This window comes from Carassius gibelio, chromosome A10, assembly GCF_023724105.1.
Source record: "Carassius gibelio isolate Cgi1373 ecotype wild population from Czech Republic chromosome A10, carGib1.2-hapl.c, whole genome shotgun sequence".
Classification (NCBI taxonomy): domain Eukaryota; kingdom Metazoa; phylum Chordata; class Actinopteri; order Cypriniformes; family Cyprinidae; genus Carassius; species Carassius gibelio.
Window position 1 is genome coordinate 18,460,293 of NC_068380.1, and position 18,141 is coordinate 18,478,433.

General features: G+C 38.0%; 2 protein-coding genes across 9 annotated transcripts in view; both read right to left on the reverse strand.

Moving 5' to 3' along the window:
* Positions 1 to 572: 572 nt before the first annotated feature.
* Positions 573 to 4,515, reverse strand: LOC128021458 (thymic stromal cotransporter homolog). Its single transcript, XM_052608693.1, has 4 exons — positions 3,368 to 4,515; positions 3,005 to 3,088; positions 1,317 to 1,473; positions 573 to 1,213 (listed from the first exon to the last, which is right to left on the reverse strand). Exons 1-4 carry the CDS (start codon positions 4,347 to 4,349, stop codon positions 1,156 to 1,158), a joined length of 1,281 nt encoding a protein of 426 aa, XP_052464653.1. The 5' UTR covers positions 4,350 to 4,515; the 3' UTR covers positions 573 to 1,155.
* Positions 4,516 to 7,327: 2,812 nt separating this feature from the next.
* The window catches only part of LOC128021455 (A-kinase anchor protein 2), an 87,619-nt gene continuing 76,805 nt past the window's right edge, over positions 7,328 to 18,141 (reverse strand). For 5 of the 8 annotated variants that reach the window (XM_052608688.1, XM_052608682.1, XM_052608684.1 and 2 more), the window contains 4 exons: positions 13,333 to 15,337; positions 11,154 to 11,344; positions 9,952 to 9,975; positions 7,328 to 8,967 (listed from right to left, as the gene is read on the reverse strand). In XM_052608688.1, coding sequence (XP_052464648.1) covers positions 8,857 to 8,967; positions 9,952 to 9,975; positions 11,154 to 11,344; positions 13,333 to 15,337 — 2,331 coding nt within the window. In that variant the 3' untranslated portion in view covers positions 7,328 to 8,856. The remainder of the gene's footprint in view (positions 8,968 to 9,951; positions 9,976 to 11,153; positions 11,345 to 13,332; positions 15,338 to 18,141) is intronic. The other 3 variants (XM_052608683.1, XM_052608685.1, XM_052608686.1) reach the window with 2 other exon arrangements.

An 18,141-nucleotide genomic window follows, 5' to 3' on the forward strand; every position in this document is an offset into this window, starting at 1 on the left:
CCATGCTCGACCTTTTTAATGTGGTCTTCATAAATCATTTCATCACTTTTTTTTTTTGTCAAATATTAAACAACTGCTCATGAGTGTGTATATGTTTACTTACAGATCAGTCCAGTGGGTGTGTGTGAAGTATACACACAACAAATTAAGCTAAAGCAAGTGAGGAAAATCACTTGCAGTTTATTAAAAGGTTATTCAGTTATGTGTATTATATATATGACATGTTTTTTAAAGCTCATTTGGCTTCCTTTTGGAATAAACTGTTTATAGTTAAATTGACAGAATATAAATTCTGGATTTTGAAAGGAAAAGTAACTTGTACAGTGTTGACTGATGCTGTTACCCTTTACCTCAACTGATTAATACTGGATCATTGCAATATAAATTATTAGAATATACTCCGATGTAATTTTCTGTAATGTATTTTTGTGCCTTTGCACATTCAGAACTAAAAACGTATGGACTTATGGACTACCATTATACTATGATGATTAGTTGCATCATTATTGTATTTCCTGGATACTTTGTGTAAAAAAAAAAAGTATGTTTATTAATATAACACCATACATAGATGTACAAATAACTTAATTTATTGCACAATCTGTACAATAAAAATCTGATAAAAGATGTGTTGCATTTCAAATAGACATGCATAGAGAAATATCAGTAACACTTTACAGGATCCATTAGTTAACATTAGTTAATTAGTTAACTAAGAATGAGTAATACTTATGTTAAAATATTTAATAATCTTTGTTAACGCTGGTCTATTATAGATTATACTTCTGATTTCAATAATACTAGTTAATGTTGAAATCAACATTAAGATTAATATACTTTCAAAGAATTTTCCAGTGTGCATTCATGATAAACTAATGCAGGCAATGTTAACAACGTATGGCAATTTATAGTAAATTGTTTCCAAAATACCTAAAAACTAAAATTTGTCAGCATTTTATACATAATGTAAAAAAAAAAAAATCCTTGGCAAATAATATGCTACACAGATTGCATTACTAATAACACAGTGTAACCACAGTGCAACAGGAAGTACCATTATCCTAGCAGAATATCCTCTACTGTATGTAACATCAGTGTACAAACTTGTCCATTTCTCATCATTTTTGTCTGCTTTGGTGTGGCTGATGCTGTCAGTCAGTTCCCTTGGATTCTCTCATATCCATCATGTCTCGCAGAGCGACATCCTACAATACTAGGCATAAAATAAATAATAATAAGGTTTTAAGAATAACTGTTTCTCAGAATTCGGTAGTGAATAAAATATTGTCAAAGGATGCCAAAAAGTGTCACCTTACCTAATGGGTATCATAGAAAGAACAGTGAAGATACTGGACAGAATGAAGACAAAGCCTGGGAAGGTGTCGAGTGTGACCTGATAGATCTTAGTGTAGATGGGTGTGGTGACCAAGCTTGCGATTTTGAAGGACAACTGGAGCATGACAAAGGTAATGCCTATGGGAGGAAAAGTAGCTAAATATGAAAATGACAAAAGACATGCTTCACCAAACTATAGTGTTCAAAACGTAAGGATGAGTTGAGTTGGTTCGGTTTTTCATCCCATCAACACCCCAACTGTACTTTTATTTATTTTTTTTATAAATACTACATATCAGTTACATATTGGTGCCAGCAGGGGGTGAGCATTGAGCATTGGTAGGTGTGACCTGCAACCACAGTATATCAGAAGAACAGGGGGCCCAGCACTGAACCCTGAGGCACTCCAGTACCAGATACCTTAAAGAATACAAGCTATAGAACGCACTTAAAATAAGATGTTTTTTTTATATACTGTAAATATGAATTATTAATGTTTAATTATTAATGTATTATTAACATGTGTATCTATTTGTCATCAGCCTGCCCAGGGACTACAGGTGGAAATTAGCATAAGTGCTACAACCTGGTATAATGCATCTCTCCATTTTACGTTTAATGAATATTTTTACAGTGTCCCTGTTCAAATAAATAAAGTTAATAATGAAAAAATTATAGGCTTCATATTTTAGTTTCTCAATGTTACATTACAGATATTCTTTAGTGTCTGAGTGTGACTGTACTGCACTATTGCTTTTAAACTTGTCACAATGTCTAGGCTTCAGATAACTTATTCTTTACAAATGCTCAAATCTGCTTACATTTTTGTCTGGCTTGTCACTAGTTGTGTGTTGGTGATAAGGTAAAGTACGTACGCTAACCTCTGGATGGTTACCAAAAGCACAGACATGCATAAAAGCAGAGTAAGGCCTAAAAAATGTGCCTGTCCACTCTCTCTGAAATGAGTATTATTTGAATTACACTTCACTGGCCTGAGTCCTACAACACAGACAGATCCAATAAGTTACCTTCCAAGGAGAGAGTGTTTTAATGCCTCAGGGTTCGGTACTTGGCCTTGTACTTTTCTGAAATATCATTGTCTAGCTCTTTGTCACCTCAGCCAGTCAATCAGCTCACCATAAACCATCAACTGTTTGTACAACTGGGATCGACAACACTAACACCAGCTATGTCAGTCAAGAACATGGGTAATTAAATAAAGAAAACAAATCAAAGACCACCCGAAAACAACCAGGGGTGCATTTCCCTAAAGCATCATTAGGTGCTAACTATGGTCACAAGTTCCACTGAACTCTGTTGGTAACACTGGAACTTGAGACTAAAGTTACTTTAGGGAAATGAAATACTTTATAAAGCTACTTATTGTTACTGCGCAAAAGCATACATATTCCTTTGGCCTCCACCTGTGAATACACTGACATGTAGTTTCACTTCTGTTTTTGATTGGTTTGTTCACACTTCAAGTTCTGAATATATACACCCAGTACTGATATGCTTCACAGCACAGCTGCATAGACTAACATGCAAATTGTTTAATAGTTTACTTTTGAGGAAATTTTTATGTTCCAGAAAGCCTACCTTTAGCAGCACCATGTGCAGACACATAACTTATTTAGGGTACTGACAGAATAAAGACCTGAACACCTACCATACGAGGTTCCCCTGACCTGTTTGGACAGCAGCGAGCGAATGGTGGGCATTGGAATCAGAGCAAACAGAGTGATAGAGCGAGCTAAAGGAGACAAGAATAAAACCTCAGATCAGAGAAGAATACCAAATCAATGAAGTGATTTATAGAGCATTTCTGTTTGTATTCCCTTGAGAAACTATGCACTTGTTCTATCAAGGTTTATTCATTTCACCTTTGGTATGAAAGGGCACTTGCCAAAACAAAATGAATATAATATTTAGCCATATAATGATCATATTTAATACATTTAAGATACATTTAAGGGCATATAAAATATTACCGTTAAATAAGCATTAAGTACTGTATTTGGTTATAACTTACCCAGAAAGTACATCGGAGTTGTGGTCACAAATGCCATGAAATAAATCCCAGCTGCGAAAGACACCATCCCGATCATCACCATGCTCTCATCTCTAACTGAACATCTCGTGAACATCTTCACACCCAAAAAACTGGTGATGAAGAGAAGGGACCCCAACGCGTTTCCGTAGCCCACCTCTGTTGCGCCCCAGCTGAGGGGGTCTTTGAGCACATAAGCTCCCAACATCTCCATTCCTCCAGCCACTGCTATATCATACAAGATCCCACTGACGAAGAGCAAAGCGATGTTTATCTTATCCCGGGCTTCGTGGTTTATGATCCCGACACTTTCCCGTCGCTCCTGCCTCTCTCCAAGCACTGAGAAAAGATCGACCCGCAGGAAAAATGCGGCATAGAGCAGGCACAGGAAATAGAGTAGCACACACAAACTAGATAGAATGGCTCCTTGTTGGAGCTCCACGGCATAGAGGTCAAATAAGTGACCAGAAGCCAAACTACCAATGAACCCGGCGATTCCGTACACCAGCTCGGTCCTCATGATGCGCACGGAGCGCTCGTCCTCACCGGAGCACACCGACACCAGCGCCATCACACCCGCCCAGTAAGACGCGAAGCCCCCGCACAGTCCGTGGATCACCGGCACCGCGTACAGCACCTGGAGAGGCCAGTCCAGCACGATATCCAGCAAAAGCAGACCTCTGGACAGGAAATATCCAACCAGAGGAACCACTATTGGCACCTTCCTGTAACCCCTGTCTCCCACCTTTGCCAGAAGGATCGCTGGCACAATTGGCATGAATTTGAGCACCATGTTGAAGGTCATGTTGAAGTTTGTGATGGCTTTCTGCTCGACGTCTCTGTCGTGGTTTGCGCATCGTTCTTTAACGATCATTTGGAGAGCGGTGTCAAAAAACGAGCTGGCCACCTGGGCACAGAACACTAGAGGCGCGATGTATTTACGACAGGACATCATTACCGCCATAAGAATAATAAAAGCAAACGAAAAGTGCTTTGATCGGAGCCGATACTTCACAGAAGCTCGACTCGCGCGTCATTCTGTTATGGGGAAGTTGCACACTGAAATACTTTCAGTGGTTAGTCATGTTTCACCCAGGCACAAACACATTTACTTCACTTTCTTAATAGTAAGGACATACCGTGGGGTTGTTTTTATATAAAGTTGATTTTGATTAAAATGACAAAAAAAGGAAAACATATTTCTTAAAGCAAGTGATGCAATATCTGCTTGGTTTGTGTGAACCAGTCAAACAGGAGAGGAGCAGACGATGACCTCATTCCAGGTCACGAGGGATTTTCTCCTGAACAGACAGACATCCTAAAAACAATAAAGAACATGTCAAAATGTCACCATCTACTCACCTTCTTGTAGTTTCCTACAAATTTGTTTTTGAAGAATGTAGGCTATAGGCTCTGCACTTTTTCAGAAGTAAAGCTTCATGCAGGACAAAAGTCTTGTAACTTTTCCATGATTTTTAAGTGTATAAGGTTTTTAATTTATTTAATTTATTTTTTCACATTTAAAGTGTGAAAATAGTTTGACAATTTAGCCATAACCGAATATTCTAAATCACTTTTTTTAATTAATGTTATAATATTTGACATTATTCCATACCTTTTTTATAATAGCATATTCACGCAACAAAACTTGAATGCATTTTTATTGTGATTTCACTGGAGAAAGCAATATTATGGATACACACCCAGAAAAATTGTACATTAATTTTACAAAAGCAGTCACTGGAGCAGTAACTTTTCCAAAGGTACTTTTTTGTTCTTTTTAGGTACTGATAGACAGTACAGCTTTTGTGCAACGTGTTTTTCTGAGAGTGTACCAGACTCTTAAACTATATTTTAGCTGGAAGCTACAGTTTGAAATGAAAAGCATCTTAATTTGTTTCTTACAAACACACAGCTTTTCTCTTCTCTCTTCACAAGATATTAGCTGGAAGCTGGAGTGCTGTGGATTATTGTGATGCTTTTATCAGCTGTTTGGACTCTCATTCTGACGGCACCCATTCACTGCAGAGCATCCATTATTCAACAAGTGATGCAATGCTACATTTCTCCAAACCTGTTCTCATGAAGAAATAAACAAATCTAAACCGGATGGCCAGAGGGTGAGTACATTTTCAGCAAATTCTCATTTTTGGGTGAAATTTTCCTATAATTTCTTATGGCATTACATTTGTCACACTGACAGATTTTGATGGAGTCAAGAATAGAGACGTTTTACACATTTTCTTTTTAATGAGAAAATATTTATATTGTGTATGAGTGAGACTTAAAATTACTATAAAACAATATAAGCAGAATATTAACATACAATAAGTGGTTAACATGTCAAAAGAGGGCTTTCGAAAGCATGATTGAAATATCACACCATATCAATATTCCTCTGGTTCCTCCCAAAGGGAACTAGAACACCTATTAAACCTTTTAAGGAAGCATTTGCAAATAGATTTGAAATTTAAACAACAAGAGCAAAACACCCAACATTTTTAAAGTGACACCTAAAAAACAAAGTTCAAACTCAAAAAGCAATACTTGTGATTTCATTAAGGGCAAGATTTGTTTTTATTCTTTGAAAAGCTGTCTTCTGTGAAACTGACAATGAAACTCAAATTCTATTGCAACGGATGCAGTAGCTGTCATGCACACAGGATACTGGCAAGGAAAATCCTCGACTACAAGTCTAACTATGTTTCTAGGTAAAAACTTTTGCAATCACATTGAAATTTCGCAAACAAAAAGCTCTTTTGTCAGTAGTGTGCAGAAGTCTCCTTCAAACCTTCAGCTTTCTGTTGGTCAATGCTCTGAACACGAGCAAAAACATTTTCGCCCTCACGTGAAAACCTCAATCCCACGTTTTCCTATGTAAATAAGTGTACATTCGCCATGACATATCGCAACAGTAAAGGTTCGTTTGCATTGACAGTTTGAGAATTTTCACGTGCAAAATGCAGTCATTTAAATAATTAAGAATTTTGTGTGGGGGGCGAAAGAAATGACCATTTAAAAATTTAGAAACATGAATTTGCCTTGTTGACCAACATTGCTGCTTGGTTGTGCTTCATACACTATTGACAATAGACAATAAACCTGTTTGGAATCGACATTGCAGCAAAATGATGCTAAAGTGCTCCCAGTTCTTGTCCGCTGTTCCCAGATGTCCTCAAAGGCTCATGCTTTTGCTATAATGCTTTTACACGTCAACAGCTGCAATATTGCTCAATTTTGAATAGTACCCCTTTCCTCTGTTAGTGTACATTAAAAGCTATTTGGCCACCATCCTTTGCCATAGGAATCTTACTATATTATAGATTTGAACATTGGCTTATTTCTTAATTAGCTTTATGAGGTAAAAACAACCATTACATTAAAGTACAAAAGCATGTCATCTTTTTAGGAAAGCTAATGCTGGCTTTTCATTGCATTTGAATGCTGCACATTTCATGATGCAAAACCCCGTCAGCATCACAGTCAATACTTTACCTACTTGGTGCTAGTAATGTTGCTGATAGCACCTAATGAAAACCTGTGTAAATGCATATAGTATGGCATACTTGTCCTTAAATACACACAACACTGTATATATATGAATAAATGTGCTGTTATAGTACTAAACACAGTCATTTTTCCAAAACTATTTTCAATTTATAGGAACACTGCTCTATATCTCACTGCTCGAATAAAAATATTTCCCCTTATAAAATTATTATTTTTTGCTCACCAACAATAATCATCTTACATCAAAGAATCCAAGTAAAAATCCAATATCCTGCTCTGAATAAAACTGATGGTCGTTACGCAATCTCACGTCAAGCATCTACACAAATCAACACTATTCACCTTCTGCAAGAACATTTATAGTTCTGTAGGTGTAACCTATTATTACAATGCCTAACTCTAATTTTATTTTATTTTTATTTTTTTTGCCTGCAGTTTAAGAACCTATGCAATATATGCCACTCTAATCCAGACACTACAAACACTTCATGTATACACATAAAAGGACAGCGGTCCCTTAAATACTTTTGTATAATATATATATATTATATGTGGAGGGTACAAAAAAAAACAACAACAACAAAGCCACATTGTTGAAAGATTGTCTTCGTCTGTGGCTTGAAAAATGCTACCGAAGACCAAAGGCAAGATTAGAAGTCAAAGATTAAATATAGAAGAAGATCTGTCCATTTATTTGTTCACTTTTTCTCTTTTACGCAGCACGTCATTCACTGATGTCAGTGTCCTGAATAGATTGTTGTTTTATATTGCCAAATTTGTAAAAATGTGAACGAAGAATACAAATTTCCAACATTTCAGACATTCATGTGTACATATGTATCAATAAAGCGTTTGAAACCATGTTAAATAATGGCATTGCATTAACACTTTCTGTTTGTAAAGGCTAAAAAAAGAGAAATGGAAAGAGAAATGTTCACGCTCTTAAATTAATATTAATGCAAAAATCATGCAATTCAGTGAATACTTTGTCCTTTCCTTCATTTTTCCTCTCCTACACATAACACAAACATTCCCAAATAATCTACATCAGCCATTAAATGTTCTGCATTACATTAAACTTCAATCCAAACACATGTGCATCAACTTATATTTCACACACACTTCTCATCTTTTATTAGAGGAGAAAGCAGCTGCTGCCTACACAAACCATGCTTCTTCCTCTTCTATGTGGATTTATTGTATTATCAGTCTGTCTGCCTTTACGAACCTCACAACATCTTTCAGTGGTGTGAATGTTTCTTTCATTTGTCCTCCTCATTAAAGCTTCTCTATGAACTAACTGTATGGCAAAACTGGGAAAACGAGTGGTTATCCTTACAGGCTGAACATGTGACGATGTGATTCACAGGAAAACAAATAACAGTATTTTGCCCTTTCGGACACTGAAAGACATATTTGTGTAGTTCTTCTTTCTAAATTGGCTCATAGCTGAACTCATAGACATGGCACCAATCCTGATTAACATTTCAAAGTCCAAATGTCAAGAATCTAACTAGAAATCAGACGTCATCATGCTATCATCTATATCCAAGCTCCTTCTACTAATAATAGAATATCATCCCATATTTACCATTCTTTTAACAAAGTCCTTAGCCACACAATGATAACTCTATGTATGTGAAGTCCAAATACAGTATTATCTTCACACTTATTAATGCCAAAAATCCCAAATGCTCATCTTTGCATATTCCACTTTCTCAAAACGTATCAGCACAAAAGAAAAAGCAATAAGTTGGTAGTGAAAATGAGAAGCGGTATAATATCTCTAGTTTTTCAGTGTCAAGAGAAGGTTTTTTTTTTATTTTTTTCCATAGGCTCCAGAAACAAATCTTCAGAGAGGTGTGAATTGCGGCTGGGGTTTGGATTCCCAATAAATACTTGTGTTTGTCCTGCTGCATATTTCCCCTCCCTTTCTCCTTCTTGTACAGAGAAAGTTTGGTTTACTCTTCCTCTTCCTCTTCCTCCGCCTCTTCCTGGTTGGTGTAGATTCCCGCCTCCCACCGGAGGGCCATGTTACTTTTTCTGCGAGTGACACGTGTTGCCTCCAGAACCTGAAGATAAACATAAAAATATGTGGAAAAGGCTGTTATTTTATTATTGTTATTTTTAAATGTTATAATGAAATTTTCACCATAGCAATACATATATATATATATATATATATGTATATATATACAACCCTTAAACCCTTATTTACATATATACTATTATAATTATTACTTTTTTATTTCTATTTATTTTCTGCAAGAAAAAAAAAGTATGTTATAAGAAGGATGATGTGTTATTTTACAATACCATAGGTATGCGAGGCTATACATTATTTATACTGTGCACAACAACAAAAACAAGTAATGTCAATATCATATAAGACATTTCGTTAAAAACATTAATCACACATGTGCAAACCAGATGGTCCATTTTAGATCACAGCGTCTCATGCTGAGTACGAGTTCGTGTCCAAAACAGCTTCAGATGTAAACTGCACAACACCCAATACAAGCTTAAGTGCAAACGCAGAATGAAAGCAGAAATAATAAAGCAGAAAAGAGAACAGCCATGCTGTTTCAGAAGAAATATTGCTGTAAAACCAGGTGCCAAGTGTTACACTCACTTTGTGTCTTATTTCAGTGAACCTAAATGTCCAATCTGAAGTTCTCAAATAACTTGAACACTATGTAAAATATATACAAATAAAAAGAGATTGAGATATTAGGACTCTGAATGGAGGTTGTAAAATGATCAAAAGATGACTGGACATTGTAAGTTCATTGACAGGAATCATGGGAATGGATCGTGACTCTGCACTTTGGACATACAGTAGATCATGTAGGTGCAAATACTTTGACTTCTACAAAATGTGGCTCGAATGATGCAATGATACCACATATAATACAATGATTCCTTCGAAACACTTTTTTTTACGTCAAAGTATTTGGCACTGCTACAACTAACCCCACTCCCCCCAACAAAGAAAAACTCATGCACTAACACAAATGAAGACACAATGAAGTTTGAAGCAGGCATTGTACAAGTACCTCAGTTGTAACTGAGCGGACATACTGACGAGAGGGAAAGAGGAAGAATCCGTTAATGTGCAAACACTTGCTATTGTGTAGAGAACAGCTTCTGAAACTAGATCAGCTCACACCAAATATGTTGCTTTCGTATGTGTATATACTTGACTTTTTATGTACTGTACAGATGGTGTTGGCTCAATACTGTGTGCTCTGGGTAAAGCTAATGACTGCATCTGAAATAACTATGTGCTTAACTTTGTTAGGGCTGTTCCCTATTGTTTTTTTTTTCAAGGACCAGGTGTACAGACTATATTTATTAAAATGTATTGACAATGTAAAGTATTTGTTTGTGTAAGTTCAGGCTCACCACAACCACACACATTTAGAGACACGTGTGATCCCGATTCTTCAAGTTTTATGTTTGATCCACCTCAGTCTTTAATATTTGGCCACACTCTTCCCAGAGTAAAAATAAGCATGAATTTGTATTGTGACTGAATGTGATGCCAGATGTAATTTGTAAGAGCTTTGGAAATATTTAATGAGGACTTTACACATTTTTGGCTTATTTACTTGGCAAAATTTCAAGTGCTGCATATAGCTGCAGTTATTGTCATGGATTTATTTTGCTTTCATAACTGACATCCTAAGACACCAATATTACCACTACTGTAGATCTGAAATCATTGCTGTTACTTTGCACTATAATAATGGAACGTGGTACTGTCAGTGCAGCAAAGTTGCAAAACACAGGCACTTTATAGTTTGTTCTCCAAATAATAGCTTTTTAAGAGGAAATATGTTGATTTTTGAGAAAACAAAAGGGGAAAACAAAAAGACTGTGGTTGACATGAAACTGAGTGTCCTCATTATGCATTCGATGGTGGTTTTTCGCTTGGCAAAGTCTTTATGAATTCAGTTTTTTCTAAATGAGCTGGAAAGTCCCGTTTCTTCACTTATGAAAAGAGGAACATGGTTTCTGGTGTAAGCCATGGCAATGGTACTTTAGCGGTAGGAAACACAAATTCCGAATCCAAATGTAATTATAGATTTAAAGCAAATTAAGTTGAGCCAACTAAAGTGAAAGTTAATGTTTTGGTTGTAAATGCAAATGGATGTCTGAAAGAATGTCATTGTAGACAGGAGGAATCCACAGACGATGAATTATACCGTGCAATATTACTCATTACCACATTTGAACCTGACCATAAGAGACTTACACTGTTGTCCTCAGATATCTCTCGGCGCTTGACCTTGTGTGTCTCGAAGTCCTCCATCAAAGTCTGCATGAAGTTCTTGGGTCGCTGTCCTCCAGAATCATCACTGCCCAGATCAGACAGCGTCGAGGGCAGAGCTCCATCTGAAGAGCACGGCGATGCTGGAGGAACTGGACGAACCTTCTCTATCTTACCTGCAGACCCAATAATTCATTCATTTTCAAGAAATGTATGTCATTTGATATTTCTTTATTTTTATTGTAGGATGTAATATGACCGGCATATAATCTTAAAATTTTTCACAAGGTCCATGCAAACTCTGTTTCTGTTTTGTTGTTACATTCTATTCCAAGCCACTGATATGAAAATGAAGGGCTGGATAAAGCTGGAATTTTAGAATGCTTCAGCAAGATACTTTTTCCATCACTCATCAGTTTAAGAGACATGAAAGAGCCCAGAGTCTCAGACACATTCTTGATGACGACCCAAGTATGAATACTAGAGGCACAGAGAACTCAGTGTAGAAACCCACTATGCTGTTTCTTATCCCATTAAATCAAGGGAATCTAAGAGATAACCATGTCAGGAAGACAAACCATTTATAAATAAGTGATTTTTTCAGTGGGTATCAATTTCAGTCCTCATATCCCATCGCTCTATACATTTTGTATGTTTCTGTTATCACTGTAGACGTTTGTTCTATTTGAACGTAAGTGCCCTACGAAGTGGACATCATTTATAGAATGAATTCTTCATGATTCCAGATCAAAATAAGTATATATGGTCCATTCAAAGGGCATTGAAGTCTGTGAAACGCTGTAGGCCCTGTTATAGTGTAAATCTGATGAATGAATGTTTCGAAGTGAAGTAAACTTTAACAGATTTCCTGCGCTCAGGGAGTATGGAGCAGTGAACTAGTGTAGGGACCATGTCAACCGGAACACAGCTCATGCCTGAAGCTCTCTTCTAATGAGCTGGTGATTTGAATCAGGTGTGTTAAATAATAGAGACATGCAAAATATGCAGAAACATCCAATTAGAGAGCAGTATTATATATCATTATATGTATTTATTTCATACTGGCCATAGTTTGAAACTGAAGCTCCCTTGTTTTCTTCTACGGATGTTGGCATGTCAAGCCTTAATGCAAGAGTTTGAATGAAAATGTACTTTACAAGAAGTCTATATTTGTCCTCTACCGATCCCCTTGAATCATTGAGACTTATACCACAAGATACCTCATACCACTTCAAATACTGTGGTATTTAGCATTATAGCTAAAAGAAAGCCAAAAAGAATGGACTCGAGCGTTCCCCATGACACCACTAGAGGGTAGACATAAACTTCTCCAGAGCAGAACATCAGAAGTGCATCGACGATCGCCAACAGGAACAGCACACAATGACATTAAACACTGTGCTGCTGAGCATTACATCTAACAACATGCTAAATAAAGACTGAATGTGACAAGGAAGTTTAAACATGCTTCTTACCACAAAACCAATCAAACATAAAAACATTTAAAGTACAGCATAGTGTAATGCATTTTTACATCAAACCAACACAAACTGAAAGTGTTAGTGTTCTCGAGAAATGGAAACCGTGATACATTTATGTAACCTATATAGCCACAGTATTATCTAGACAATTATTAAGAGCAGTGTTCAGTCATTAAGTTCATATAGTAAAAAAAACAATAAGCACATTCTCCTCAGCCGCTGTGCTGTAGCTTTCTTAAAACCCTCTTCAAAAAGCACACCTTGCAAAAGTGACTCAAGCATAACAGCGTGTGCAGACCCATGGGACACAGTGTGCAAGGAATCTAAACTAAAGAAGCTCTATAAAGAAAACCTCCAGGATTTCAGTTATATGACTGACAATCACCAACTAACTGACATCAAAGCTAGTCAGAGCTAGAAATGTCAGAACTGCTGGCGGTTTGCATTAGAGGTCAAACTGGCATATACACAATCAGAGGGAGATGCATTGATTACTGATTGAAGTAGCTGGTGCAACCCATGAAAAACTGTACAAAGAACAGCTGTGGTATGAGTACTAATTTACATTTTATACGGCTTGATGTCAATCAGGAGGAGTTACAGTAAGTAGTTTAGATTCATCAAATAAAGCTCCACACATGTTGTCCTAAGTAATCAATTCTTGCTGTCATATATAATCATACCTGGTGCTGTCTTCCCCGCAAGGACCAGCTTGTTTGGCTGGGTGCTGGTCTTCAGCTTCTGTGTACGGGGCAGGTGCAATGTTTGTGCCTGTCGTTGTCTCTTCAACTCTTCCTCGCGCTCTTGGGCCGCCCGAATCTCCTCTTCGATCATGGACAGGGTTCTCTGTTTGCGTGAGCGCAGCTTGAACGGTCCTGAGGTGACCTCCGTTTCCTGAGCACGAGTGACAGCTGCGGTGCTCCTGAGCTCTGCTGCTTCAGAGTACTTACTGAAATAGCTGAATTCTGGTTTCTCACTTGGTGGAGGAGAAGGACTGGGAGGTTTGTAAGTGTTCACTGGGATAACTGGGGCAGCTTGAACTACAGTTATCCGAGGAGCAATTGCTTTCTTCTCCTCTAGGGGGGATGGCACTTTGGGAGGTGGCGTGACGGCAGATCTTTCCACCAGGGGTTGGGATTGTGGTTCAGTAATTTCCACATGTCTCTCGAGAATGGGGGACGAATGTTGTGTGGCCTGAAGAGGCTCCCATTCGTCATTCTGCTGAGCAATGGCTTGCTGGATAGCGTTTTGGACAAGAATCCCAGCATGGTATTCCAGCTCCTCTTCTGTCAAGCCATATGCCTGATAAGACCCACTCTGTTCACTTGGAGATTTGATCCCACTTTCATACTTTCCATTGATTGGTGTAGTGGACACTGGTGTTGAAGGAAAAGAGTATTCCCCAAGAGAGTTTTCCAAATAGGCACTCATGGTCTCATTTGATGCACCACTGTCACTTATGTAGTCCATACTGAAGTCATTGGAGAGCGTCTCAAGTACAGTTGTGTCCTGAGACCGGAGCGATAGGTCATCTAACCCAGAGTCGATTTCTTCCGTATGGTAGGAGCTGTTTAAAGAGTGTTGACACAAATCAGAGTCCTCTTCCTTCACAATAGTCATCACTGCCCGGGCACAAGTAAATTCATCATATTTCAATTCGTTCTGAGCCAAACCATCTTTGGGTGGTGTGGCAGATTCTCCAGAGCAGCAGTAAATCTTTTCAGCTTTGACTGTAGTAACTTCACTTCCATCGTGTGATGTGACCCCTTCTTGATTGGCAACTGTGACAGAACCGCATGGCCTCTCTACATGTGTGACCTCTGGAGTCCTGAAGAAAGGTTTGGCAGAGTAAAGCTGTGGTGCCACGTTCCTCTTGGGAGCTGTGGGCTGCTTGCTATGTTCCATCTGCAGAAATTGCTTGCGTGCTGCAGAAAAGTCAATCTCTTCCATGACAACATCCTCCCTATTTCCTATTTCAGGTTGGATAAAGGAAGTTGTCTGTCTGGGTGCAGCCTGTGGTATGCGGTTGGCTTCTGTTTTCATCTGCTTCCTCTCCTCATATCTTCGAAGCGACTCCAGTTGGTCCGGCTCCAGCTCCTCTTCCAGTGTCTTATCCTGAGGTGGGTTCCACCATTTTGCTGCAATTCCAGGATTTTTCTTGACAGCTTGACCCCGGATGAGTTCCAGCCTTTCCTTCTCTAGCTCTGCAATCTCCTCCGAGGGTCTTACTTTCTTCACCTGAACTTCTTTTTCAGCTGTGGTGTCAAATAGCTTTGATGGTTTCTTCTCTTCAAGAAATGGTCGGAGCTCAAAACGTGCCTCTTTCTTGATTGCTGTCCTAGGTGATTCAGGTGACCTTGCACTGTCCATTGCATGACCGTTTGACTTAATATCAGGGGAACTTGTCCCATTTGAAGTAATTTCTGCCCTGGGATCACAACAGTTTTCCTCAAGGACCTGATCAAGGTAAAGTATTTCCTTGGCAACTTCACTGTCCATCCCTTCTCCTCCATGTCTCACTATGTTCTGCCCACTGCTCACATAACTTTGCTGGGTCTCGGCCTGATCTTCAAGCTCCATACTGCTCTCACCACTAGATATCACACTTACAGAATCGAAAAAGCTCACAGTCTTCAGGCTTCTCTCTCTTTTCAGCTCACTGTCATCCTCTGAGTGTACAGGGGGCTTCTGGAGAAATAAAGACAGAGGTCACATTAGTCTAAACAAGTACTTATGTAATTCTTTATAACAATTTACACTGCATTATGGATGAATACCCGAGTACTCACATATTTGGCATTGACAGCAATGATCGATCATGAAAGTTTCACAATTGCAAGACAAGACCTTTTTCTAATTTTAAGACATTTCATACCTTCAGATTTGAGTAATAATAGTAACTGCACAGTAACACTTTTGCTGCACAACTGGGTCTGTTTGACGTCAATGTTTGGTTGGTTTGGATGGCATGAACACTCTTTTCTGAACTCGTGTGTGTGTTTGTACATGTAATCCAGACTAAAGTCTGCTTGAGCTGTTCTGGGATGTAGTTCTTGTGAACTCTTGCTGTTGATATGAATGAAATTGCAGAACAGCTCTTGATGATGTACAATATGTGTCTTTGCATGCAAAAATGCAATGTTTAAAATAGTGTAAGATGATGCAATGGCCAAACATGCACAGATGTATTCCTGCCCCAAACCAAGTACATGGCTTACATTATCCGCATAGTACTGTACATAAAATGAAAAAATAAAAAAATGGTCTTCTTTATATTTATGCATTTTGTACACCTTATCAGAAATGTCCAAAACCAAGGGGACCCCAATTATATTGTTTACTACACCGCCAATTGTATGAACAAAAGAGGACAGGAAAATCAAAAATAAGGAAATATTTCATGTGAACATCATACATAATACAGATAGACTGTGATAAGATGTGAAAGATAATGGGCTTGTTGAACTCTGACCTCTGCTATCTGATCCTGAGTATTAATAATTTACGATCCCTTCTCTTCAGAGGTTTACACAGCAATGGTGTAATGGAGTTGCAAGTCTTGCAAATGAGAGGAAAAAATGGACCAACTTAGTATCCCATTAACATACACACAGTACATATATTTTCAGTTCTAGTTTCTTCTGTTTGCTGGAAGGATTTACATTTATGCACTTGGCAGATGCATTCATTCAAAGCAAGCTACATCTGATTTCCTACATACCGAACCTATTACCTTGCATTGCTTTGGGTTAAGTTATGGGGACATCATAAGATAAGCAAGGCTGTAATGGTTTATGCTCAACACATGATAATCACGGTATTCACAGGCTAATTGCACAATGCATTGGATGCATTCCCTAGTTTTCTTTATGCCCCTCAATCTCCATGGCTAATGGGTGTAAGTGGGTAATAGGCCCTAGCTATTTACTAAAAGAAAAACACAAATGTCTAGACTATGTAGACACTCTTTATTTTCATAGGAATAATTGCAGGGGTTATTTTATTTCGTTGATCTGGTACTGAAACCTTTAAGTGGTCTAGTAACCCTGTGGGAGATGGTTGAGATGCATTTGCAAAATGAAGCAATGTATGTTCTCCTCGGGGTAAAATAAAATACCAAGAGCACTTCGACCTCGGCGCAGTAATATCATCTTTTCAGGAGTGATGAATACTGTGCCGAGGTCAAAGTGCTGCGAAGTGCTCTTCCGCCATACATTACAGTAATCATTTTTATCTGCTTAGGAAATCGCCACTGTTTATTTTGTGTCACCATACTTAGTAACTACTCATGTAACCGTCTTTAAATACGGGAAATTTGGATGTGTTTGGTAGCTTCTAAATTCATCCCCATTTGAATCCTAAGGAATGAATAGTGCTAAGCTAAACACTAGCACAGTGGTGCCGCACACTACATCGATTGAGTGCATGCACTGAGATTGGAGAGGTACATATCAACTCCTCTAAGTTGAGGAAAAAAAATAGTGGAATATGGAATTTCCTTTAAGAAAATAGATTCTACTTTGGCTTCTAGTGGTATAGTGAGTATAATTTATGAATCACTTTGTCATTTTGACAATATTCAAGTATGTTATGTGCCGCTGGGAGAGAAAACTCAATACAGTGATCGATTGGCACACTGTCTGGAGAAATTGTTTTGTTACCTCAAAGAACCCGGCTCATCAACTGTTTAATAGAATCCAAACGTAAGTTAGAATCCATCATGGCTGGATAACCACAAGCCAATCTCATCTATATTTGCAGTGGCTGTACATTAAAATCTGTGGCCCTGAGCAGTCAGTGTGTTCTCTGAGGTCCACAGATGTTCCTCTAAACCCCCTCTGACATTCCCGGCATAGTTCAGCTGTCTTCCAGGCTCCGGCAGTCTAATGGAAGTGATGAAGGATACACAGCCCTGCCTCAACTAATTAAACTGTGTGTGTATATAAACCTGCAAAACACCAAGATGGATTGAGATAAACACCTTGTATATTTATACAACTTAATGTGTTTAAGGGCATATTGAGCACATTTGTCATTTTACATTTACTTGAAACTAGTCTATCGTTGCCTATATATGAGACATTCAGCATGTTGTTGCCCTCACAGCATCTGGAAGCAGTTAGTCAGACAGACGCCTGTTTACAACATTTGGGCTTAGTTTCTCTTTAAAAAGAGCGGCCCCCAAAAAGTATTTGGGCACTTAAGCCATATTTAGAAATGTATGTATGTTTCTTATGGATTTCATTACAATAAGTGGCACTGGTAAACAAACAATGCTAAAGATTTTCTCAGTAATCTCTGAACAATGACTTTTCATAAACTGCTCTCCAAGTGATATTTAATGACGTTATAATGTAATTTTCACTCAGGTACACAAAGATGTATTTATCAAAATATGAGCATGTTCCACTAGTGTTTGACAGTCCGAAATAAAGGTTCATTTGGTCACTTGGTTTGTATCAAAATTTCTTTTCAGCCGTTCGAACAAGTCA

What these genes read in the sequence shown, in the direction of transcription:
- LOC128021458 (XM_052608693.1), bottom strand. Translation starts at nt 4,349, where the DNA reads ATGGCGGTAATGATGTCCTGTCGTAAATACATCGCGCCTCTAGTGTTC. An exon ending in AACTCCGATGTACTTTCTGG is followed by an intron (nt 3,089 to 3,367) that starts GTAAGTTATAAC and finishes TGTCTCCTTTAG; the next exon opens with CTCGCTCTATCACTCTGTTT. An exon ending in GGTCAGGGGAACCTCGTATG is followed by an intron (nt 1,474 to 3,004) that starts GTAGGTGTTCAG and finishes TTCCTCCCATAG; the next exon opens with GCATTACCTTTGTCATGCTC.